The sequence below is a fragment of the Neophocaena asiaeorientalis genome, unplaced genomic scaffold (assembly GCF_003031525.2).
Source record: "Neophocaena asiaeorientalis asiaeorientalis breed wild unplaced genomic scaffold, Neophocaena_asiaeorientalis_V1.1 scaffold543, whole genome shotgun sequence".
NCBI lineage: Eukaryota > Metazoa > Chordata > Mammalia > Artiodactyla > Phocoenidae > Neophocaena > Neophocaena asiaeorientalis.
In genome coordinates, this window is record NW_020173671.1 from 818054 (window position 1) to 843717 (window position 25664).

At 49.8% G+C, this 25664-nt stretch overlaps 2 protein-coding genes and 1 long non-coding RNA gene across 10 annotated transcripts in view; 2 read left to right on the forward strand and 1 right to left on the reverse strand.

The window, feature by feature from the left end:
• The window catches only part of NDEL1 (nudE neurodevelopment protein 1 like 1), a 56012-nt gene extending 54564 nt beyond the window's left edge, over window positions 1-1448 (forward strand). For 3 of the 6 annotated variants that reach the window (XR_003003639.1, XR_003003638.1, XR_003003642.1), the window contains exon 10: window positions 56-1244. Coding sequence is in view for 1 of the 6 variants with exons in the window: in XM_024748380.1 (XP_024604148.1) it covers window positions 1252-1309 (58 nt within the window). In the remaining 5 variants the exon portion in view is untranslated. Of the gene's footprint in view, window positions 1-55 lie in introns of all 6 variants that reach the window. The other 3 variants (XR_003003640.1, XR_003003641.1, XM_024748380.1) reach the window with 3 other exon arrangements.
• Window positions 1449-1536: 88 nt separating this feature from the next.
• Window positions 1537-25664, reverse strand: part of MYH10 (myosin heavy chain 10) — a 134676-nt gene continuing 110548 nt past the window's right edge. Inside the window, exons 26-42 of one of the 3 annotated variants that reach the window (XM_024748376.1) lie at window positions 24204-24375; window positions 22923-23135; window positions 20404-20548; window positions 19616-19822; window positions 18418-18522; window positions 17130-17282; window positions 16538-16786; window positions 16043-16255; window positions 14268-14480; window positions 13044-13205; window positions 8670-8798; window positions 8221-8309; window positions 7198-7321; window positions 6920-7128; window positions 5491-5599; window positions 3945-4117; window positions 1537-3161 (exon numbers count right to left, since the gene is read on the reverse strand). In XM_024748376.1, the coding sequence (XP_024604144.1) occupies window positions 3017-3161; window positions 3945-4117; window positions 5491-5599; window positions 6920-7128; window positions 7198-7321; window positions 8221-8309; window positions 8670-8798; window positions 13044-13205; window positions 14268-14480; window positions 16043-16255; window positions 16538-16786; window positions 17130-17282; window positions 18418-18522; window positions 19616-19822; window positions 20404-20548; window positions 22923-23135; window positions 24204-24375 (2810 nt within the window). In that variant the 3' untranslated portion in view covers window positions 1537-3016. Of the gene's footprint in view, window positions 3162-3944; window positions 4118-5490; window positions 5600-6919; window positions 7322-8220; window positions 8310-8669; window positions 8799-13043; window positions 13206-14267; window positions 14481-16042; window positions 16256-16537; window positions 16787-17129; window positions 17283-18417; window positions 18523-19615; window positions 19823-20403; window positions 20549-22922; window positions 23136-24203; window positions 24376-25664 lie in introns of all 3 variants that reach the window. The other 2 variants (XM_024748377.1, XM_024748375.1) reach the window with 2 other exon arrangements.
• LOC112401862 (uncharacterized) lies at window positions 17295-19511 on the forward strand. Its single transcript, XR_003003643.1, has 3 exons — window positions 17295-17899; window positions 18810-18886; window positions 19376-19511. It is a non-coding gene; the product is annotated as an uncharacterized LOC112401862 (long non-coding RNA).

A 25664-nucleotide genomic window follows, 5' to 3' on the forward strand; every position in this document is an offset into this window, starting at 1 on the left:
GAAAAATTCCCGCCTATGGCCTTTTGTGTCTTTTTTTTTTTTTTTTTTTTTTTAGGGGCGGGGCAGGAAGTGGTGGTTCCTAGCCTCAGACAACTGTGAGCTCTTTTCTTCCGCAGTCTTGACAGACATGTCTATTGTCATAGCAACGTTGGCATCAGGAGGAAGGGGCCATGGGTCAGTGATACCCAGAGCCATAGGGAGGACCGGTTGTAAGATATCGGTCTTCTAGCTCATTTCGTCTTCATTGAGGTTTCCAGGGATGGGGAAGATTGGTGACAGAAGTAAATGTGATAGGGCACTAGTCTTTCTGATATCAGAATGCCCAGGACAGTCAGGCTAGGCACAGATGTGTTATCCGTACCAAAGTAATTTAAAAGAATTTCCTAGAATGTCTGCATTAAAAAGAGCGGCAACTGTGGTGTGGCAAGGGCAGACAGAGCATTTAAAGTGTACGTGACAGAGTTAAAACCCCAGCAAGAGCGCATCTGAACTTCATTTCCACAAAAGGCTAAGGCTTTCCCACGTCTTGCCTGAGTCCTTCCTCACGATGGACCATACACCTTTGGGGTGGGAGCTGGCCTATTGCTTTGTCTTTGACACTCAGAGCCCGGCTCCCAGGGATTGGAATCTGTTCATGTAGATTATATGTTTCTCCTGATAGGCTGAGTAGTTGGGAAACAGTGTGACATTAACACCAGTTAAACCAGCCAGCAGGGAAGGATTCTTTTTGAGAAAAACAAGCCTCTGAATTCCACAAACCCCTGGACTGAGATATTGAATGCAGGGGTGAGAACACACCTGAGACATGGTAAGTGCAACTCACCTTTTTTTCCTATGGTAGTGACACAGGAGAAAGGGAACACTTTTGCCCATTTTTCACATCCCCACAACTGCCGAGCAGCCTAGGTATATAGTTCAGACCAGCAGAACCAGCCTAAGCTGAGCATATCATGGAAAACCCCCCAGCATTCTCTACATGATTGTGTTCCTCTAGTATTTCTCTCCAGCCTGTCCTAACGGGCTCATAGCTGCCCTTGGATCTCGTCACTGAATCCTCCCAAAAGCATTTTTAATGTGCATCCTGCCTGAAAATGTAGTCTGAAACATCTTGGACCTCTTAATCCAGTAATGAGCTTCATTGGTTGGTGACTGGAAACCCTCCTCAAGGCTTCATCCTGCAGCCCTGCATTGCTCCCTTCTCCATTAACAGTTGGCGCTCCAGCTCCAGCAGCCCTTTCCTTCCTGATGCAGCTACACACGGAGGCCATCGGTGAGAACAGGATCTGTCACCACGACTGCCCAGACTTAGCCTGTCATCCGACAGTTTCTGCGAGTGCAGTGCCCTCAGATAAAAGCAGCCTGGCTGTCAGCATTTAAACTCTCTGTAGCTTCCAACCTCCGATCAGACCACAGGTGGGAAATCGAGAACAGAAGGTGAGAAAACAGATTTCACATTCACATGATTATTCTTGTTTATTGAGGTCTGTTTATTCCCAACGGGTGCTTTTTCCTCCAAGTAAATAGAGCAGGCGTAAATATCTATAATGAATAAATTTATTGTCTTACAAAAATCATTGTCTAGAAATATGGGAATACAAGAAAAGATATTTGCAGTCAGGTGTCTGGTGGTCAACAGCCAGTACAATTCATAAAGGGGGAAAATCAAAGATTCCAAACCCACATGACAAATTCTTCCTAACAGATGTTAAAGCTTTTAACCCAAAAGGTTTGTGTTTTCAAGCATGTTGCAGAGGATCAAGGATTTATAATTAACACTGATTCATTGTCACTGAATGTTTATAATACCACTTTGACTAGAGAGGTACATGATATATGAAGCACAGTCAAAACTTAATACATTAGATTGTTACAGAGGCAAATAATATATTTAACATTGTCTTAGTACTGTAGTGTCTAAGGCACTTTCTGTAATGTCAGTTTGATTAACTGTCAACCAAAAACAGAATGCTAAATGTTCGCTGTAACACTGTCCCAAGGGGGAGGGGAAAGGAGAAATCAAAAAGGAGCCACATCCACTGGCATGTCAACATTCAGGCAGGTTCTGTCAACCTCATCAACAAACTTGGAACAAGTATCGGACACAAAACCAATATTCCCATTTTGGGCTCAAAGCAGCGGCTGAATTTGCAAGGTCAGCATGAGAGCCTGGCTGGCGAGGGAGGGTATCCCCCGAGCTTCTGCTCCGGGGCCTGCAGCTGCTCGCTCCAGAAGTGAGGAGCACACTGGGGATGCCGGGGCCTCCGGAGGCCCTCCTGCAGTCACTGTGATGGCTGCCCCCAGGGCCTCAGTTGGGTGGTGGCCGCTGTTCTTCCTATGCACAGACCGGGCCGAGGACAGTTCACGTGAAGAGATGGGAGCACACCACGACTCGAGGGAGGTAGGCATGGCCACCCCACACGGATGCCGCTTCCCCACATCCAACCCACCCCTCGTAATCTCTCCAAAGCCCCTTTCACAGTTTGCTCACTGAAATAGTGTTGATCATTATTTGAAGGAGATGAGAGCTACAAGTGCAGTTTAGGTTCCACAACGTTCTAAGAGACTTGACGTGGCTGAGGAGGCAGGGGCCACATGAACACAGAACTAAGGTTAAGGTAGCTGTCCGTACGACAGAGCATGCAGAGCGACTGGGCAGCAACCCCGGGGCTGCCCCAGCGACCGGCAACGGGGTCTAGAGTTTGTTTGAAAAAGGGTTCTCGTCTTAACATGTATTATAAAATGGTCTCTCGATGGATATATGGAAAATAGACGCAATCATGAGACGATCTGTTTAATATGTGTAGGTTTTGTGTGTATATATATAAAAAGGGGAGCAATTGTACCTAAATCTGAAGCAGGAGACAGTTGTGTAGGCTGCAAGTCCTTAAGACACAGTCGATCTCTCAGGAGTCGTGCGGTTCGCCAGTCCCCCAGATCTGCAGGGGGCCCCAAGGCCGGGGCGCTGGGTGACTTTCCTGCGTGTCCCTCGGTATCGCCTCCCCCGGCTTCCTCGGATCTACTCAGACTGGGGCGGCTGCGTCTCATTGACGTCACTGGTCTTACTTTCTGTGTCGTCATCCGACAGCTCCAGGGAAGCGCCCTCGATGTGCAGCTGGCGCCGGCCAGATCGGCTGGCAGAGAAGCTGATCGGGCCTCCTCGCCTGGAGAGCAGAGAAAGTGTGTGGGCACGACCGCAACAGCTCGTGGCTGGCAAGTCGTTCAACCACCTGACAACTCAACTTCAGCCCTTCCTCAAGACGCACCAGCTGGGGTGGTGGGCAGATCAGGAACAGCTCCGTGCTTTTCCACCTCTCCCACACCCGCCTGCGGAACATCATCCTGGGAGGGCCCCGGAGCCCTGGGGGTGGCTGGACTCAGCCCCCTGCTCTGTGATGGACACACTGAGGAAAGCGTCACCTGCTCACCATGGGCCAGCCTCTCCCCAAAGGGTGGAGAGTAAATGCCTATTTAGGCTTTGTGGGCCACCTAAGGTCTCTGTTGAACACTCTTATTTGTCTTTTTACAGCCTTTATAAACGTAAATACCATTCTTAGCTCCCTGGCTGTACAGGAGAGCAGGGCGCAGACAGGATCTGGCCCATAGGCCACGGTTTGCCAACACCTGTGCTAAGCTGTCCTTCTGGGGGAGAAGGTGTAGCCTTGGCTCCCCGTGTTCTGCCCTCACCCGGGACGCGGACAGACACCTGGGCTGGCTCCCAAGCCTCGAGCCATGTATTCGCACAGCCCACTAGCAAACGCGGAGCAAATGAGTGGGCCTGTTGCTCCTCCATCCTCAAGGACTACTGACGGTCAGGGATCCGGAACAGGTAAACAGGCAAGAACGACGAGCTGGACAGGAGCCTGAGAAACCACTGCACCCGGAGCCCATGGACGCAGCTGTTTGCAGGCTCTGGGTGTGACCTCACGGAGGCCCGGGGCACTCACCTCAGCCGGTTCTTCAGCGTGCTGACCTCGCGGCTCAGGCCCTCGTTGGCCTCGGTGGCGTCATCCAGTTCCCGCTGGAGTTTGCGCCGAGACGCGTTGGCACGTGTGGCTTCTTCCTCTGCTTCCTCCAGCTGCCGTTTGAGCTGCTTCATCCTGGCGTTGGCCTTCTCCATCTCGGGGAAGTTACACGAACCAAGTCACACCAAACCGGTGAATCCAAACTCGGCATCGCTGCATCCTGAGTGTGTCAGCATAGGCCTCTGCCCTGCCAGCCACGCGAGTGCACACACGAGTGTACCCACACACACGGCAGGCATATATACGTGCGAGTGCACTGATACACAAGACTGGGGCCTGGCCCAAGGCCTTTTGACCAGCCTGCTATTCTCAGCAAAACCATGTCTATGCAGCAAATCATGCTAAAGGACACTTAAAAAAAAAAAAACACCCGCTTTTCATCCCTGAGTTTTCTGCAGAAAAATGACAGTTTAGTATCTTCACACGAGTGCCCTATGGGACTGTGAAAGGGAAGGGCTAGTCCCGCAAGACGCAGAAGAGCCAACAGTGTGGACAGTCTCCAACCCCAGGAGATGCTCCATTCATTTTACACCTATGTTCAACACAGGTGTGTTGACGTTCTGTTTGATTCAAGTACAAAGCCACTCTGGAAGACCTGACAGGAGAACTCAGCCTGCCCACTGGATCCCTCACTCCTGGACCACAGAGACTGGCCAGTGCCCTGCGGGTCCAGCTCACACCCACCCAGAACTGCCCTCGGTGTTGCTAGGCCCTGAGCGTGGGGGTGAGAAGGGAAGGCCAGGCTGGGTGCCTGACTGGAGCAGGGGAGGAGGAGAGGAGGATCTGGGCCAGAGGCAGTGGATCCTCAGCTCCAGCCACGGCGGCAGGTCTCAGAGAGGACCGAGAGCCAGAGGAGAACACAGCCCCCACCCAGGTTTTAGCCAGTGCAGACCTGACCACAGTCCAAAGCCCTATCAGCACATGCCCTTGGCACTGAGAAAACAGATGCCTGGACGCAGACAAGGAGGACCACTCAGGTTCCACATGCCGTACATTTGCTTTCTCTTCCCTTTTCATTCAACAGTGTATCCACCCCTTCATCCAGCCAACCTTCAGTGACTACCAGCTATGCCCAGAACTATTCTAGGCATTCAAGAGATGACTGGGTGAAACAGGCAGAAATCTCTGCACTCATGTAGCGTCCATTCTAGTGGAGGAAACATAACTGTAAGGTCAGTCCAGGCCTTACACTTCAAGCCTTCCTGACGTGCTCTCGCCCACTCTGGGGCACTTGGGGGGACTCACGGGGCAGGGCCAGGTCCTAATCACCTCAGTATCCCCAGCACCCGGGAGTGAGTGGCAGGAACAAGGAACAGCACATGTTTGTTGAAACGTCAGAATTAAGAGTTGCAAATAGCTCTTCCTCATTCACCTGGTCAAATGGTAACACGGCTGGCTTTGCATCCGTCTCCTTGCTACAGCATTTAGAGTGGAAGACGTGTTCCTCCTACCTGCCTTCTGCCCTTACCTGTTCTTTATACTGATCGGCGTGGCGGCGTTCATCCTCGACCTGCATGAAGATTTCCTTCAGCTTCTTCTCGGTGCGACGGACTAGTTTGTTGGCAGCTGCTCTTTCCCTATGAAAATGAAAATGATCAACACGTTAGTTTTCCCAATTCTGGAAATGAATATTTTTTTTAAGCCCTTTTCTCTGGAAGATGGCATTTGTTAGAGTGCTTTCCGGGACCTCTGTATCATCGTGATCAATATGGCCCAGAAACGTTTCCCTTCTGGTCAAACTGTGGATTACCTTTAATGTATTCTAATGCTTGACAGGTAGAAAAACTGCATTATTCCTTCACACACATGTTAATCACTTTGTTTAATGATCTACCAAAGATCAAATGTTACATACAAGCTACCTGTCACGTATTTGAGTGTAGAGTTTTTGAAGACAAAAACCTTAGTTGGTTACTCTAATCCCCTAACTTTTCAGCCTGGAAAACAAAACAAAGACTCGATTTATTAGGCGATGGTTTCAATTTAAAATTTACTGACTACGTACGAAGATGCTAGAGCAGCTGACACTGAAACAACGCCCCCATCCCTCCACGCTTCACGTAGGAGTCAAAGCACCATGTTTCTAGACAGGCCTCCACTGTCCCACATGAAGCAGAGGTAGCTTATTTGTAGGACTCCACTGAAAACAGAAAAAGTTCTTTTGTTCCTCCACAAATGTTATGCAAAAAGAATAGTGATGGAGTCAGCTGAAAGGGCGAGTCATGTTAATTACAACCAACAGCAAACAAACCCTTAACTGTTAGAGTTGAGTGCAGGGGCAAGTCTGGGTTGCCGGTTGCAGAGGATGTCAGGCTCTGAGCACAGACCCTGCATTTCTGGGCCCCAAGCTCCCCGACAGGAGGGTGAGCTGAAGGGCTGCTCTAGCTCTGGCAGTCTGTGATTTCTATCCTCATAGATTTGCAAATGCCTGCCAAAGGCTGTGTCGTGCAGCTCATAAACTTCAGAGCGGTTTACGACAACAGAACGGAAGCTGTCGAGCAGTCCCTTCCTCAGGGAGCAAAAAAGCTTGTATTTTTGTCATACTGCATTTCTTCTCTGCCAACAAATTGTAGCATTTCACGTGATGCCACCAACTCGGGCAGTCGACTTTGGGTAGAGATGTAAACTATGGAACCAGGAAGTCACGGGGCACAGTGCGATGAGCCCTCAGCTAAGTCTGGGAAGAGCTGACAGGTGAGCCCAGCGTACCCTGAGGGCTCACACCACCACCTCTCTGGTTACACGTGTTCTTGTCATTCTTCCCCTGCCAAGGGAGCTCCCATGGGACAAGGGGCACGTCTGTGTCATCTCTGACTCACAGGCTAAACCTGGACCTGGTCTGTGGCAGACACACTGTAAATACCTTTCTTTGGTTTACAGCTGCAGAAACCTCTTACTTGGCCTCCTGCTCAAGCTGCTCCTCCAACTGCCCAATCTTGGCTTCCAGGGCCGAGATGGTGGCCTTGAACTTGGACTTGACAGCACCCTCCAGCTCCTGCAGCTTGGCCTTCAGCTCCTTGTTCTGCCGCTCCAGCTGCTGGCGCGCATTGTCGCTCTTCTGGGCGGCGCTGCGCTCGGCCGCCAGCTCTGCGTTCAGCGTGTCCACCTGGAGAGGAGATGGGTCAGTCGTGCGGGGACGGCGCGGCCCTCCCTGGGGCGGCCGCTGCGTGCCCACCTGCAGCGTGGTCTTGCGGAAGCGGTCATTGAGCAACTCCATGTTGCTCTGCTCCTCTTCAAGCTCCTCCTCCAGCTGCGCTATCCGTGCCTCCAGACGCCGTTTCTCATCCAGCAGCGCAGACCTGCCAGGCGAGGAGGCAACAGCTCAGAACCGGTCTCCACGGCACGGGAAACTCCCAGAGGGCGCCTCCACCCACCCTGCTGCTGGAAGCTGAGCAGCATTGTTGACTTTTCTCTTTCCTCTGTTCCCACCCCAATCCGCCATGCCTAGCTGGTTACGCTTCCAAACACACCACCCACTTTCCATCCCCAGGCCTACCACCCAGGCCAGGCCCCATCATCTCTCGTCTGGACCGGTGTGTAGCCTTCCAGCTGACCGCCCTGCTGCCTTCTCCAGCTCTTCTCGGCAGCCAGTGTCAGCTTTAAAAGTGCAAAAACATCCTGGCATTCCCTAGCTTTTCTAGTGCACCGAGATCAAATGCCAGGTCCAAATGATGGCGTGCTAGAAAATGACCACGATGAATACTCAGTACAGTAATTGAATGGAGAAAGCAACCTCTTAATTGGAAAAAAAAAAAAGGGGGGGGCTTTTAATGAAAAATGCATCCAGGGTAAGGTAAGTCTAAGGAATGTGCTTGTCGAACCTAGTGAATCTGAAAGCGAAGACTTGCATTGCAAGGCTGTGCACCCTATGGAAACCAGGCTGGTTCTGAATGTCTTTCCTGCACACCTATGTGGGCATGACTGGCACAGGGAGGTGTGACCTGCCGGGGTTGTGCAGCCAGCCAGGGGCCGAGGCAGGCAGCCCGGAGGCTCAGCCTCTCGTGCTCATCTTTCCAGACTGAACAGATGAGCAAACCAACTACTGACTCCTAGATGCCAGACGACCCCCATGGCTGTCTCAGTGCCATGGGCGTGCCCCAGGGGAATGGGCCCAGTGCCCATGAAGACGGGGGCGGGGGGCGCCTCACCACCGATTGTGAGATGCCCGTCCCTTCCCACCTGTTGCCAGGAGACTCACTTGCCAGAGGCGCTGTTGGCGATCTCATCCGCCAGCTCATCTCTCTCCTGCTCGGCGTGTCGGCGGGCTCGCTCAGATGAGGCAAGTTCCTGAATAAGTTCAGACCGTGATGGAAGCTCTGGCTGTTAACAGTTTCCTCAAGTGTGAAATCCGACAGTGCCTGTAGCTGCGGCCACCTTGCTCGAGGCACTAAGTGTGCCTCAAATTGCAGTCAGACTTGAGAAATTAATTACCCATCAACGTCTGTGACGTTAGCCAGGTAGAACAGTGTCAAAGTATGACCACTTTGTTTGCCTAACTGAAGCAGTAAGATGGTCCAGTACCATATTAAACATGGATAGTGAAATTACACTAGGCTACAAAGATACTAAAATATATTTATCTGGTCTTAGAGAAATTTCAAGGGCAGATATATTTTTTTGAACAAATGGATGAATAAGTAGACAAACCTCCTGCAGTTGAAGGATTTCTGCTTCCAGACTCTTGAGTTTCTTTTCACTCTCTTTGGACTGAGCAAAAATCTCATCCCGGGATGCACGAGCTTCTTCTAATTCACGTTGGTAGTCCTTCATCTGAGCCTAAGATTAAATAGGAAGAAAGTTTTGGGGTAGTGTCCATTCTTAGTTTTTAAACATGATATTTTTCTCCAGATTATAATATATATGCATTTATTGTAAATATAAAAGTATGTGGAAGTGACAGAAATAAGACAGGAAAACATTCAGGCCAATATCCCTTATGAATACAGATGTAAAAATCCTCAACAAAATAGTAACCAATTGAATCCATCAACATATTAAAAGAATTATACATTGTGTATATTTATATACCATTATACCCCACCATCCAAGTGGGATTTATCTGAGGAATGCAATGTTGATTTGATATCCAAAAAATGAATTAACGTAACTATATGATCATCTCAGTAAATGCAGAAGCAGCATCTGACAAAACCTAACACCTTTTCAATATAAAAACACTCAGTAAACTGAAGGAAACTCTGATAAAGGGCATCAGTGAACAACCAACAGCTAATAGTCAAAGACTGAATGCCTTCCTCTAAGATAAGCAATGAGACAGGGGTGCCTGACCTCGCCCCTTCTGTGTGGCACTGTAATGGAGATTCTAGTCAAAGCAGTTAGGCCAAGACAAAGAAAAGACATTCCGATTGGAAAAGAAGTAAAACTAGCTCAGTTTGCAGACGATATAACCTTACATATTGAAAATCTTAAGGAATCCACTGAGAAACGATTAGAACTAATAAACGAGTTCAGTGAGGCTGCAGCATACAGGATCGATACATAGTCAGCTTTTCATATCTGTGAGTTCCACATACGTGGATTCAACCAGAAGTGGATCAAAAATATTCAGGGGAAACAAATTCTCAGAAAGCTCCTAAAAGCAAAACTTGAATTTGCCACATGCGCAGCTATTTATATATCGTTCAGCTTGTATTAGGTAGTATTATAAGTAATGTAGAGACGATTTAAAGTATACGAGAGGATATGCATAGGTTATATGCAAATAATACACCATTTTAGCAGGGTACTTAGGAAGGGAAGGAGAGACCAGGGATCGAACCTGTGCCCCCTGCAGTGGAAGCGTGGATGCCAGGAAGTCCCAATACAGCATTTTACATCAGGGACTTGAGCATCTGAGGATTTTGGTATCCATGGAGTAGGGGGGTCCTGGAACCAATCCCCCTTGGATACCAAAGGACAACTGTACAAAAATCAATTATATTTCTATATACTAACTATAAACATTCTAAATATTAACAAAGCAATTACACTTAGCATCAAAAAGGATAAGATTTAGCTAAAGTATGACTTGTACATCAGAAACTATAAAATAAAGCATCGTTGAAAAAAAATTAAAGAATAGCGAAATGAGTGGCATGACAGCCATGTACTGTTAAGATGGCAGTACTCTCCAAGTTGATCTTCCAAGTCAACACAATATAAGAATCCAAGTGGGGGGCTTTGGGGGTTGGTAGGGGGAGGCAGAAATTGACAAGCTGATCCTAAATGGAATTGCAAGGAACCCAGAATACAGTCATGAAAAAGAAGAACAAAGTTGGAGAAGTCACACTTTCCAACCACAAAACCTGCAGAGCTATAGTAATCAAGACTGTGTGGTACTGGTGGAAGGACAGACACAGAGATCAGTGGAATACGACTGAGAGTCCAGAAATAAACACAAGTCTATGGTCAGCTGATTTTTGACAAGAGTGCCAAGACAATTCAAGAGGGGAAAGACTAGTCTTTTTAACAAGTGGTGCTGGGACAACTGGATATCCATATCCGAAAGAATGAAACTGGGTTCATATATGAAACCATATAACAAAAATTAACTCAAAAGGGGTTTCGAAAAAGAGCTAAAAATATAAAACTCTTAGGAGAAAACACAGGACTAAATCTTCAGGACTTTGGATAAGGCAGAGGTTTCACAGACATAACAAAAACAGAAGAAACAAAAGAAAAGATAAATTGGACTCCATCAAAATGAAAAACTTTTGTGCTGTAAACAATACCATTGAGGGAGTGAACAGATAATCTAGACAATTAAAGAAAATATTTGGAAACTCTATATCTCCTACGAAACATCCAGAATGTATACAGAAATGTTACAACTCAATTACTGAAGACAACTCAAAAGCTTAGCAGAGGACTGAGACATTTTTTCCCACATATGATATTGGCCAATAAGCACATGTAAAGCTTTTCAACATCATTTGTCATTAGGGAAATGCAAATCAAAACCACAATGAGGGACTTTGCTGGTGGCGCAGCGGTTAAGAATCTGCCTACCACTGCAGGGGACACGGGTTCGAGCCGTGGTCCGGGAAGACCCCACGTGCTGCGGAGCAACTAAGCCCGTGTGCCACAACTACTGAAGCCCACGTGCCTAGAGCCCTGCTCCACAACAGAGAAGGCACCGCAATGAGAAGCCCGCGCACCACAACGAAGAGTAGCCCCCGCTCGCCACAACTAGAGAAAGCCCGTGTGCTGCAACAAGGACCCAACACAGCCAAAAATAAATAAATTTATGTTAAAAAAAAAAACCACAATGAGATACCACTTCATACGCACTGGGATGGCTATAATTAAAAGATGGACAATATAGCAAGTGTTGTTGAGGATGTAGAGAAACTGGAATCCTCATACATAGCTGGTAGGAATGTAAAATGTCGCTGTGGAAAGACCGGGCAGTTCCTCAAAGTTAAACAGAATTACCGTATAACCTAGCAATTCCATTCCTAGGTATATACCCAAGAAAATTGAAAACACACATCCGTACAAATATATGTGAACGTTCATAGCAGCAGTATTCACAGTAGCTAAAGAGTCAAAATAACTCAAACGCCAACTAATGAATGGATTAATAAAAAGAATATGGTATGTCCAAACAATGGAATATTATTTGGTAATAAAAAGGAATGAAGTACTTATTTATGCTACAACATGGTGAACCTTGAAAACATGCTAAGTGAAAGAAGCTGGGCACAAAAAGCCACATATTGTAGGATTCCATCTGTATGACATGTCCAGCATAGGCAAATCTAGAGAGACGGAAAGTAGATTAGTGTTTGGTCAGTGCTGGGTGTGGCAGAGATAGTGTGGAGTCACAGCGAATGGGCACAGGGTCTCTTTTAGAGGGAACCAAAATGTCCAAAATGAGACAGTGGGTGATGCTTGCACAGCCCCTATGAATATTCTAAAAAACAGCAAAACACTCTAAATGGGTAAATTGAATGTTGTGTGAATTATATCTCCATAAAGCTGTTAAAGTCATAGTAATGTAATTTATATTCTTTGTAATTAACTGGTCAAAATAAAAACCTTTGTATTTAGCTTTTGAAAAAAGTGTAAGGAAGCAAGTAAGCTACTCATAAATCTATTATCCAGAGATGACGTTTCCTTCTAAACTTTTTTTCTAAATGTGTATATCTGCCTGTCTATATATAGAAAAGTTTACACACATGTGTGCTGAGTTACAAACTAAACTGCCCTCCCTACACCGTATCTTCCTGTGTCACTGCATACATATCCCCATCATTTGAATGGCTGGCAGTCCACCTACATTTAGGTTATTTCCCATCATAAATAACACTTCAGCTATGATCTTTGTATGTAAGTACTTCTCCTCATATTTATATTTTGTTAGAATAAATTCTCAAGATGCAGAATCACCAAGGTCAAAAGGAATGGAAACTTTCTAAAGCTTCTGTCCTAACAAACTTCCCTCCAGGGAAGTTGTGCCTACTTATATGAAAGGGCCCATCACATCCTGCCAATACTGTGAGTTACTATAGAAATCACTTTTTGTCACTGTGATAGTGAAAACCGGCACACCATCTGGGTAGCAAAAGTGATGATTCAATGAGATGGAAAGGCTCACTAAAGCTCACGGCGCTAGCGGAGGGAAGTCGACACCACTCTCCTCTTGGTGGCTCAGTGGCTGCATGTTTAGTTGAACATCAGAGGCTGTTCAGAGCCCCAAAAGCTTGTCCCTGGTGGTTGCCGCCCTGCTGGTGACTCCACCCCGATCAGTCCAAGTGGGGCAAGCACTGGCCCACTGTAGACACTGGAGCTACACACGTGCCATCTTTATGGCCCGTGACCCCAGCCCACAGCCGAGGCTGGTGGCTGCACTGTGCTCTCTGCAGGGGTCACCTGGCAACCCTGAGCCTGTGGGCAAGATGGCAGGCTGGGTGCTGCCGGGAGCCCTTCTCCCCAGCTTCACGGGCCATGTTGCACTTGATCTAAGTAGGGCCAGATAACACCTACCACCACCAAAGACTGACGGCTGGCCGCACTTACCTGAAGTTTGCGGAGCTGCTTGATCACTTCATCCCTAGCTTTGTTTGCAGCCTCGATTTGAGCTTCCAGGTCCTTCAGGTCTATTTCCATTTTCTTCTTTGAAGCCACAGCAAGGGCCCGCTGTTTCCGCTCATCCTCCAGCTCAGCCTCCAGCTCCCGCACCTAATGGACCGCATCGGGTTACGTCTGGTCAGACCCAGGTGCCCACACAGAGAACCGGCACGTGAGGGCTCGGGTCACTCTGGAGAGGTGCTGCCTGCCACTGGGCAGTTATTACTGTTATTAGCAGTTAATTTGTACAGAGAGATCTTTAACCACCACCACTGGTACAAACCATTTCCACCGACCACAGCAAAGGCACGTAAGGAGGCAGAGCTCATGGTCTCGGTGATGCAACGAGACTGACCCACGTGCCCAGAGCAGCGTTCTCGGGCCAGCACCCCATGGGCAAGCCAGCCAGGATGCAGACCCTCCAGCCCCCGTCGGGCCTTCAGGTGACACACCCTGCTAAGTCCATTCTGAATTCCTGACCCACAGAAACTCAGTTAGTGCGTGTTGTTTTAAGTCACTAAGTTTGAGGTAATTTGTTATCTAGCAATAAATGACTAATAAGTATTAGTGGACTGCAAATAACAAAGCAAAATTAAAAATATCTCAGATCCAAGACTTGATACCATCAACTCCAAGGGACTGAGAAAATATCCACAATTAATTTTTAAAGTAAACTTTTAAATTAGAAGTTTAACATGCACTCAGGAAAGTATATAAATCATAAGTGCCCAAGCAACTTCTTAAAATTAAAAAAAATGTAAATACCTAGAGGTATTTATATACCTTTAAAGAGTGGCTTAATGAGGACGTGTGATCTGACCTTCGGAATACTCTGAATCACCTTGTCAGGTACATATTGATTCTTCCCTTTATCGATACTCATGAGACTCACAGAACTTGAACCTGACTATATGTCCCTGGAGATTCCACTAAGGGCTTTTCAATGGATATCCTGGCTTGTAAGTAGCAGTGATATTATCTGAGAAATAGGAAATCAAAACCAGTTGTATTACATTTTAAAGAATAAAATTATCAAAAAAAAAATTATCAAATGACCAAATACATTTCCTCCAGCTGATATGTTCCAATGTGAATGAATAAAATATTGACCCCAAACTGGGCTTTGAGAACAAACCAGTTCCTGGTCCGGGGGGGCCACTCTTCCAGACCTACCTGTTTAATGAGTAGCCGCTTCTTTTCCTCGTTCTGCTCATCTCTGGTCTGCAAGTCCCTCTCGAACTGGGCCTTCATGGCCTGCATGTTGACCTCCAGGCGAAGCTTGGCGTCTTCTGTAGCCTGAAGCTCATCTTCCAGCTCTTCCAGCTGGGTCCTCATTTCCTCCACCTGCTGCTCTAGGGCCCGTTTGGATTTTTCAAGTTCATGAACCTGGACCACAGGAAGCACAGGGAGGGGATGACCCTTGGTGGAGGGACAAGCAAGGACAGCAGTTCTGTTTATAGGCACCCCACCCCCATATGCATCCTCCGCTCCCACTGCAGCTACACCAGTCCTCATTTCAGAACGCGCCATCTGAATGACAGGCCTGATTTCTTTATTCACATGTGCTCTAGAGTCGATCAATTACTCTCCCATGACCTTGAAGCCGAGAGATCTTTAAAAGCCATGAACAATAAAAAGAGCATGGTGTCAGGGGAGTCGCCTGTTGACTGGCCACTGTGTCTAACATAGTACGTCCCTCCTGCTGTGGAAGAGGTCATTTGTATTGAAAATGCACATGTGGAGACTTACGTACTAGGTGTGTGAGGCCCGCAAAGCAGGGTGCAGTGAAAAAGAGGTTTGACCTTTCTCTGTGCAAAGATCGCCACCACACACGTTTACTAAGTTCTCGGTGCCAAGCGCTGTGCTGGGTGCTCCCCCTTCACGTCCCCTCTGATCCTGGAGACAATCCTTAGGCGTGCGCAGGTGCTATTATTATGTGTCCCTTTGGGGTTCACTGCCATGTCAGTTCTCACGCGGGCAGGAGAAGCCTTACAACGTGAGGAGGGCCTGTGTCTCTTAGTGTCTGGCACTTCACAGGCACAAAGGAACGCTTGTGGAATGAATGTGGGACTGTCGATTGTTCTAAAGAAAACTAATATGGAACAAGAAAATGGAATCAGTCGTGGAATTCTCTTTCTACGTTTTACTACGTAATCCTGGCCATTTCTACTCTAGCAGGCCTCTTCTTGTCCACGGGGCCGGTCCCCAGGCTGTAGGAGACTCAGCAGGAAGGTAGGACAGTCCTTCCTCCCTTATGATGTGGCCAGAGAGTCCGTGTCCCAGGAAAATGAGCTTTTATCTTTAGAGAGGACTTTATGCCTTTCAGAGCACAGCCGCAGCAGCTTCATGAAACAGGCAAGTATCACGTCCATTTGACAGAAGAGGAAACGAAGGCTTAGGCAGGTTAAATGGGATCTTGGGGGAGAGTCAAGCCCCGAACCTGTTCTGATCCCCAGGCCTGGGTCCCCATCACTATCCTCAACACCTCGTACACTAGGGGAGGGGGGTAGGGTAAATAAAAATCCCAGCAGCTCTTGGGGGAGGCGTGTGCAGTGGGAAGACAAGAGGGTCCCACCTCTTGTGGCTCCTCTCCAGCTTCCCCACTCGGTGCAGGAGACAGATCCCACTACCCCCAATCTGAGGGGACTTCAGGTACTTGCGTGTGATAACCACCTGAGGCTCAGGAACAGAGAAACCCTTCATTTAAAGGACCCCTGTCAGGATGCAGCTTAGGGCGGGGAGGGCCTGTGAAAGCGACAAGAACTCCCCGCCTGGCTTTGGCACAGGTAACCGAGAACAGACTGCAGAAAACCTGATGGCTTATCCTGGGAGTCTTTAACCCCCTAATTACATACAGGCCAAGACACTCCCGGTCCGCTTCGCCGTAGGGCTGGGCCTCCCCAGAGTCGCCTGCCTGCCCCGAAGGCACCGGTCCCCGGGACACTCACGTTCTTGCCCACGTCGTCCTTGGAGCTCATCAGGTCCTCCATGTCTGCCCGCAGCTGCTTGTTCTGCCGCTCAGACTCTTCCTTGGCCTCCAGGGCCTCCTCAAGGGCACGGGCCAGGGACAGGGCTTTGGTTTCCTTCTCTCTGGCCTCTGCTTCGGCCCGGTCTCGCTCTTCCGCGTAGCGGGCAGAGATGTTCTTCTCTTCTGCTAACAGCTACACGGGATGGCGTTGGGAGACAGTAAAAATCGATTTCAGAAGCAACAGAGACTCCTCTTATTTGCTACGTGCCTGCATTATTGCTAAGAATATCAGGCGTGTTCTCCTGTTTCCTTCTTTATGCTGGTCTGCTTTTTCCAATTTTGCTATAAATACATATTGCTCTTAAATAAGAAAGGATTATTTTAAGCCGAAATGACAAAGGCGAGGGCTTTGCCAGGAGGAAACACGTGTGGCGCTGGCCCTGGAGCCCAGGGGTGGGGAGCGCCGGGCACCCACCTGATCGAACTTCTTCTGCTTCTTCTCCAAGTTGGAGACGATCTGGCGCTGGTGGTCCAGGTCCACCAGCAGGTCATCGAGCTCCTGCTGCAGGCGGTTCTTGGTCTTCTCCAGTTTGTCGTAGGCCAGGGCCTTCTCCTCCAGGCGCTGGCTCAGTGCTTCCACGTCTTTAAGGAGCTTCTTCTTGGCTTCTTCCAAACTTTCAATTGTCCCCAGGTCATCATCTACTTTCTTCTTGATATCTGTCAACTGAAGGAAAAAAGATCACTATTAAAGAACTCAACTGGATTTCACACTTGAGGAATAAAGATAAAACTTGTTTTCAGTATTCTGTCAGAAGAAATAATACAAAGCAATACTATGCGTTTCTGAGCAAATGGATCTTAGACCATAAATGTCTTCGCTAATCATCTATAAAAGGATGACTGGATTGGAATTTACATAGTTGACACAGTCCGAGGGTCTTCACCTTGCTCCCAGTAAGACCCAATTAACTGTCCCAAATGGAGCTGAAACCACCCAGCAGGGCAGGGACGTCAGCTGCTAAACACACACACTGAGGCCACACGGCGTCCCGAGTGGATGCACGCACCTGGGCCTGCAGGGCCAGCACCTGCTTTTCCAGGTTCTTCCTGGCCTCTTCCTCCTCCTCCTGCTGCTCCTGGAGGCTGTTCTTCTCCTCCTCCAGCTGCCGGATCCGACTGCTCAGGTTCAGTTTTTGGCGTGTCTCTTCCTGAAGAAGCTCCTGTTTATTTTTATAAACGGTCAGTACTTAGGTTATGGTAATCACCCAAACCACAATGCCTCTGTTAAAAGAAACAGAGTCTCAGTGTGTGAGAAATACCCAGTGATATTAACAAACAAGTGATTTTAAAACACACCTGATCATTTAACAAGTGCCCTTAGTACAATATTGCTTTAAAGTTGTTCAGGAGGGAATTCTCTAGCAGTCCAACGGCTAGGACTCCGCGCTTTCACTGCCGAGGGCGTGGGTTCAATCCCTGGTCGGGGAACCAAGATCCCGCAAGCCGTGCAGTGTGGCCAAAAAACCCAAAACAAACTTGTTCACGAGCAATGGCAGCGTCACCCCCCCCAGGGCCCCAGGCCAGGGACCTGCGAGCTTCCCTTTCCCACATCTTTTATCACTCCTGGAATCCTTTCCTGTTTCCCTCAGGTCAGCGTTAATGAACAAAAACCATGAGAAAATGTTTAAAATGGCCAGCAGTGCACGAATGTATAACAGGACCGCCGCCTGGTGAACCGCACCCCAGGCAGCGCCCGGCCAGACAGCAAGAGCCGCCTCCCAGGCACCCACATGCCTGCCAGACACAGGAACCGCAGGCTCTAGATATGAGCTCAAAGGTGAGTTCCTGAGCATCAGGGCTGGTTTTGGTGCAAGATGGTTGAAAATAAACGTAGAGCAGAATGACTTCCCTGGTGGCACGGTGGTTAAGAATCCGCCTGCCCATGCAGGGGACACGGGTTTGAGCCCTGGTCCGGGAAGATCCCACATGCAGCGGAGCAACGAAGCCCACGTGCCACAACTACTGAGCCTGCGCTCTAGAGCCCGGGAGACAACTACTGAAGCCCGTGCGCCTAGAGCCTGTGCTCCACCACAAGGGAAGCCACCGCAATGAGAAGCCTGTGCACCGCAACGAAGAGTAGACCCCGCTCGCCGCAACTAGAGAAAGCCCGCATGCAGCAACGAAGACCCAACTCGGCCCAAAATAAATAAATAAAGTTATATAAAGAAAAAAAAGTAGAGCAGAAAATCAGAAAGAGGTGATAAGAGGGCAGTTGTGGGAATAGCACGTTTCACCAATGTACAGATCACAGAAACAGCAGAGTTACTATTAACACTCCACCCCTGGGGGAAATACCTGTGTGTCCTGGAGTTGAGACTCAAGACCAGCTGCGTCCTTGGCAAACTTAATACCCTTTTTCTCTGCTTCTTCTAGAAGAGTTGAGACATTATCCAATTCATTCTGCAAGGAGGAGTGAAAGGTTACGACTCACTTCAGCAGCAGGCAGAGAGAAAAGAGTGGTGGGTTCTGGACCCTAAGTGCACACAAAGCGAGCATATCGCAGGGAGGAGGAGGGGTCAGCCTCAGCTAAGGAGGGCTCACCACCGAGAATCTGCCGCCCCCGTGAGCAGGCCCTGAGCCAGCCACCGCAGAGAGCCTCCACCTACGACCCGGACAGGGAGGCTTAGGACGGCTGAGCCCACACGTGGAGGGCGTTCTCCTAACTGGCTTGCTATCTTGTTTTTCAGCGTCAAGAGACAAAAATTACACCAAATCCTCTGAAAGAGTGGCTGCTGTCCTATGTGAGGAGGCTCAAGATCAGCAGGTGTTTTATTTTAACCCTTTTTCACACGAAGATGCACCAGCCCTATACTGGGGGAAGGTGGGCAGGGGCGCAAGTGTAATTCCTTTTCTTAGAGAACTTGAAAACTTTATCACACAGATTCAGAGAAGTTTAAATTCTTAGAGTCACAGCCCACAGCTCTTTTGAAGCTGAAAGAAAATCTGGTATGATATACTTATCATGAATATGTAGCTATTTCTTATGGTCAGATTTTATGAATAATGTGGTAAAAATGTTTTTTTCTTTTTCGTGCTTAATTAACGATAGCTCTAAAATACCTCCCCCCCTAGAAACCCCCATGGCGTAAGACCTTCTATGTTTTTTGTGGGGACAGTGGGTCGTAGACAAAAGGAACAGGAGCTGCCCTTCGTTCTAGTCTGTCCTCTAGTCACGTGAGCAAAGGGAAAGCACACGGAGGACGTCTCTATACTTGCAACTCCAGCTGATGGCATTTGTTTTTCCTCATTTTAGCAATGCCCTTCAGAGATCCCCCCACTTCATCAGTCTTGGCAGCGGCGGGGCGGGCTGTGGACTCAGCAGAGCCCAGAGGCAGGCAAGCTTCTCACGTCCTCGTCCACCAGACTCAGCCGGGGGGCGCTGTGAGCTTCAAGTGGGAGAGCGACACGAGGAGCCTGATGTGCACCTGGGGCGGCCCCTCCCCACCCCGCCAGACACTGGGGGCGACGTCCAGGAAGGGCTTTCCGGGCCTACCTGTAACTTATTCGCTTTCTCGGCCAGTTCCACCCTGAGTCTGTCTCCTTCCGAGACCTTGGCGTGGAGCTCCTGGACCTGGGCGTCCAGCTTCTTCCTCTTGTGCTCAGACTCGGCCTTGACCTGCTGCAGCACCTTCACCTCGCACGCCAGCTCCTTGTTGTCCGTCTCCAGGCCCTGCTTGTTCTTCTCCAGATTTGCCTTGAACTAGGAGAGAGATAAGGGAGGAACACTTCAGTCGCAGTTTTACAACGGAGGACGCAAAGGGCGCGGCTTTGGTGTCCGGAGAACCGTGCTGACACGGAGTGAGCCTGCAGTCAACATCTGTTGCATAAATGAAGGAAGACGCCTGCTGTTCTCAGAGTGTGAAGACTTCTGTGGGCGGAGCACCCCTGTACACCCCGCTCAGGACAGCAGACACAGTGTGGGGGGCGCTGGCAGCACCGCGGGGGGCCAGCACGTGAGAGGCGGAGGCGGGACGATGAAGCAGGGGCGACAACGTGTGCGGTGCCTGAGGCAGACTGGAGGCGGGAGGGGCGGGGGCAGGGCACCAGGGGCACCCAAAGGGCCTGGCGGCTTCCGGGCAGCAGGTGAGCGAGAGCAGGACGTGCAGCTGCTGAAGCTTTAGGGCTCAGTCATCAGGAGGGAGAGGGCTATCAGTGAGAGGAATGTGTGATTTAAAAATAAAATCAGGGGCGCCTGGCTCTCCCAGGCCAGCACTGTGCTCTCAGAGAGCGGCCGCTGTGGGAGCACCTGGACCCCCGCGCTGCCCAGCGACGCGTCCCTACCCTCTTCGCCTGCTCTAGCTGCTCCGAAAGCTCCTCTAGGGCGGTCGCGTGTCTCTGCCTCATGTCCTGGATCTGAGCCTCGTGGTTCTTCGTTTCCTCCTCGAGAGCTTTCTTCAGCTCTGCCACTTCTTGTTCACGTTTGGTACTAGAGAGACATAATTTTAGAGGAAGAAGCTCAGAATTAGTTGAATGACTAAATTAAACGCACATTTTTAAAGTTCTGCTTTTGTTTGAAACATGACATGGATTCCAGGAGGCTGGCGTGTCTGTTACTGTGGTAGCGGGAAACCTTCCAGAACCAGCATGACCCCCATTCCACGTGCGACTTACAGTCGAGACACGGCGTAACGTCCCTAAGGGTCTTCGGACGTCCGGGGCAGCCTGGGTGTACCACAGGCCAGGCACTGCTTTACACAAGATGCAAAAATGCCTGCCACAGCGCCAGCAGGCATTTCAGTAAGACCGGAAGAGGCTAAATCCCCAAAAGGGCTGGTAAAGGCTCATCAGGCAGGACACTGCACCCCGACAAAAGCGGGGCTGAGCACCACCTTTAATTTAAGCGCACAGCTTAACACTGAAACCAGTTAAGGTAAATACCACTCCTGCCGAGAGCTGCCGTAACACCGAGAGCTCAGAGAGCAGTAAACTCTGGCAAACTTGCTCTAAAACCCGCGGCCAGTCAGAGCAGTGACGTATATGCTGATTGCCGTGTGGGCGCATTTTCCTCTCTACAAGGAAGCAAAATCTAGGGGCTGCGACCAGCTGCGCAAAGAGAAAAGGGGCCCAGGTGGCTGCTAGCCGCGTGGTGGCAGGTCACCAAAGGGAGCCACCAGAGTCGCGGTGGTACAGGCTGGCTCGGCCACACGTTCACTGGAGGTGAAAGGCGTGCAGGGGTCTGGCCTTGTCCTCTGCAAGCTTCCATGCAGAGGAAGGGATGGATGCTGGAGGTGGGGGAGGGGCACCGGCATCCAAGCATCAGCCCGACAGGACAGACTCCATCGAGGTTACTTCAGTTCACCCCCCATCTACCAGATAGCAACACCATTTCCCCTGACACGTCGGAACTGCAGGCCATGCGACCCCTTCACCAGCAGAAGCAGGGAGTGCTGTGTGGGGGCACATCCACGGTTTTAACCAGTATGCACATACTGGACTTCCCTGGCGGTCCACTGGTTAAGACTCCGTGCTTCCAATGCAAGGAGGGTGGGTTTGATCCCTGGTTGGGGAACTAAGATCCTGCAAGCCGTGCAGTGTGGCAAAAAAAAAAAAAAAAAAGCGTGTATCATTGGTACTTTTTTTTTTTTTTTAAACAAGAGTTGAAGGGAAGAAGTGAGCAGAACCTTTTTTTCTACCGTGGTTGAAAGCTCAGCTGAGAAAGGCTATTTCAACCAAGTCTAATCATTAGACTGTGGGTTCCAGCCCACAGTTCAGTGGTTTCCAGATATTTAAAAAGCAGGTATTTCAAAGACAAGGCCAGGACTTAAAACCGCTAAAAGCAGAGCTGCTCTGTGGAGGCGGGTAGGAGCCTCCAGCCCCACCGGCTCAGGTGGCTCTGCGGGGACACACCCTCCTGTTGCCCTGAGGCCCTGCGTGTTAGCGGGCAAAGTCCCTGGCACGTTTTCAGGCTCACCTCCTCCGTTTCTTCAGCACTGAGCGCTCGCTCCAGACACCCACCGTCTGACCTCAGCCTGTCGGCTCGGCACAGCTTCTCTCCAGGCCCAGAACCTGACGGGCACACGCCCCTACCCACCTGCCTCTGTAAATGACCCTACTGCCCTCGCCTTACTGCAGGCTTTCCCTTAGCCCCCTTCTCGGGGGCAGGCTCCCCTTCCCACCACGCGCAGCCTGGGACAGGTGGCAGGGGTGTGGGGGTGTGTGCGTGTGCGAGCAGCCAGGTCTACCCGCCGAGGCAGCCTGGGGATTCCTGGGCTGGCCTCACGCGCCCAGCAGCTTGGGTCTTAAAGAGGGAGGAGCCGGTCAGGAGGCCAGCAGGGGCCTCAGGCAGCCCACCTGCTCACCGCTAGTTGCGCGCGCTCTCCCGGGACTTCCCGTGAGTCGTGTCTGGCTGCGCTCGTCACTTTCCTCTTGCCTACGCTCGGCGGCTGGCCCATCTGTTACGTGGGTACCTGCACTCACCTGTCCTTTTGTCTTTGTGGACACGGGCCTCCTCCTCGTCTGTTTCCTCACCACTGTTCATCAGACCGATTGCTGCAGCCAGCAGATGCCCAAACACCCCCATCTCCTGTTTCTGTGTCCGTCCCCTCTAGCCCTCCTGTCCCTGCGCCCCCCTTACTTGGTTCAGGTGTAACTCTCCCTCTAGCCAGGTGTGCGTACCTGGCTGTGGTGCATCCACCTGCCCTGTGCTTTCTACCTACAGGCCGGTTGGTTTCTAACCACCGAGATTTTGTTACTGTTCCACGTGCCACTGTTTCCAGGAGGGAGAGAGGATGCTCGAAGTGACAGCATACAGGAAACACCCCACTCCCCGAGGACGAGCATCCTGCCCTGCCCCCACTTACCGCAGTTCCTGCTGAGCTGCCGTGGTGTCCAACGTGTCCTCAAGCTCTGTCTTCAGCGCTTCCAGCTCCTCACTCAAGTCCCTCTTCTGCTTTTCCGCCTTGTTCCGCGAAGCCTTCTCGGAGTCAAAGTCTTCCTGCAGCTCAGCAAGCTGGGCTTGCAGCTCTCGCGCGACTTTAAGCGCGTTGTTCTTCTGCAATGTCTCGTCGTCACCCCTGCGGGGACACCCGGGCACGGGAAGCGCTCAGAGCCGGCACCCGGGGACTCTTCCCACAAGGAGACCCTGAGACACCACCCCCAGCCCACGGCCCACGGCTTGGAGGCCCAGAGCTGGTATCAGGATGGAGTCTGGGTCCTGTCCAAAGGGCTAATAAAGTTCTCCGTGAAAGCGTAGGACCATCTCACTTTAATGATCATAACATTTAAAAATTCCCTCTCAAGCAAATGTTCTTCTAGTTAAAACACTGCTCAAGGTAGCGGTCTTGTCCGTCAGATTGGTTCCAGCCCACGGCAAATGTGCAAATTCAGAGAAGCTCTTGGAACAAAGTGGAAGCAGACCCGCCACCTTCACACCCTCCACACTACGCCTCCTCTATCCTCTGGTGCATCTTTTTGCTCACGTGTGATTTAATGGGGGTGGATGTTCTGACCGGGGATGGGTGGGAAGTTTGAGATGAGGGAGGGGAAGCTGACACATGGGAGCAGGTGGAGAATTTTAGTTCTGGGTCTCAGCCCTCACCTCTGTAAGTGGCCGAAGAAAGACTAACAGTGACAGAGGCAGAGAAGAATTTCTGTTATAAGATCTTCTTGATTGTAATAAATTATAAATTAAACTGAGTCCTATGACCATGTAACCAAATAGTCATTGGTTAAAGAAATGAAATATTAGCATAAATGTATTTACTACATATGACTTACATTCTGTAACTGAATGGTTTAGGACTGAGTAGCAAATCATGCTACAAGAGGGGAGAATACTTCTGAAAAGTGATTTCCTCTAAACTTCTAAATCATATTGAAATTAATCTGTAACGTACAGAAACCAGAGCATTTGATATGGTTAAAACTGTTGGTTCAGGTGTGAATTTCCAAGGATTTCATGATATGACTCGTGATTTTTAAGGGTAAATACCAAGAAGGACTGATGAGATTTTCTGGCTGCCCCAACACGCGTGCTCCCTGGTCTCCCAGGCCCGTGTCACACCCAATGACGAGGAAGCCATACGTTGGAGTCCCGGGGTCTCTCTGTCGGGACCCCCTCCAGCCGCATGCCTAGTGCAGACCTGGCCAGGGCGCCCTGCAGCTCCTCCTCCTTCTTGGCCACCTGGATCTTGAGCTCGTCAATCTGCGCCTGGAGCTCGGCGATCTGGTCCTGCAGGTCTGTGGTCTCACCGTCCAGTTTCCTTTTGGCCTTTTCCAGTTCCTGGCGGGTCTTCTCCTCCTTCTTCAAGCGCTCTTTAGGGCAAGAAACAAGAAGCCCTTCAACACACTGAATGTCACTCCATATGGACAAATTCAAAAAGTAAACTGATTAAAGTTGAAAATTAGCCGTTGCATTCTAAAGCACGTCGCTTGCCAACCGCTCCATCACCTGAAGCCCATTAAGATCAAACCGAAGGCGAGATATATCAGTAGGAGGGTGGAATTTTCAGGAAGAAACTGGGAGGATTCTAAGGATATCCTTCCACAGGGAGCGGGGCCCCGCTCTCAGAGCCAAAGTGACCTGGACCCCGTGCTGTGCCCGGGATCGCAGAGGGCTTGGCAGAGGCTGGATGGCATATGACTCCTGTCCCCCCCGGCTCCCCTTTCACCGGGAATCCCTGGTTTGAACCCAGACTGCAGTTCCTGAGCCCTGAGGGCGAGAGGGCAGAGTGTGGGCATCTCTCCCGCCCGCCCTCTGAATCCTGCAGTGATTCCTTAATTAGGGCCGGGGATGCTTCCCTTCACACACTGTCCTCACCCGCCCAACAGTCAGGTGAGAAAAGGACAGGCCTACCTACCCTTCCCAGAAGAATCGCCTACAGGTAAGAATGGTTTATGGAAAGAATTTCAGGCTGACAACAACGAGGACAACAGAATCCTAAATGTTGTTTTAGAAACGACTCATTTTCTCCCCGTTATAAACGACCACACGACAGCAAGGTGTTAAGAGCCAGGTTCTTCCTCCTCTGTCGATGCCAGTCTCCAGCTGCGGGTCAAAGGGAAGGTTTTCTGGGCTCTTTCCAACTTCCACCCTCTTTTCTTATTTCTTTTGCAGAAGGCAGTGATCCATTTTGCAAAAATCCTAGCATTTGCTGACATGACTTGGGCCATCAGAGTGAGACACTGCTACCGGGCACAGAGTCTCCTGTCCCTGTCAGGTTTTGTGTCAGCAGCCGTCCCTTTGTGAAGGGAAACCTAGGCACCTCGACGCAGCATTTAGATTAAACACATACAAATTCAACGGCCTGTACAGCTCAAACTTAATTTACGTCCCAACTGTGTCCACCAAAGGGCAATCTATTTTACTACAGGACCTAACTTTAAAAAGTAAAAGTTTAAAGATAATCTAGTGCCGTTTGATGGCACTAAATACTTGGTGACTAGGCAAATGACAACACCATATAAGAGGGCTATTTTAATAGGTGAACCCAAACTGATGAGCGATCCCCAAGCACATTTTCTATCACAGCAGGTTCTGATTTAAGTAGAATCTAAAGGCTCACGTGTCCTAGCCCTAAATTTCTCTAGCCTCCAACACTCAC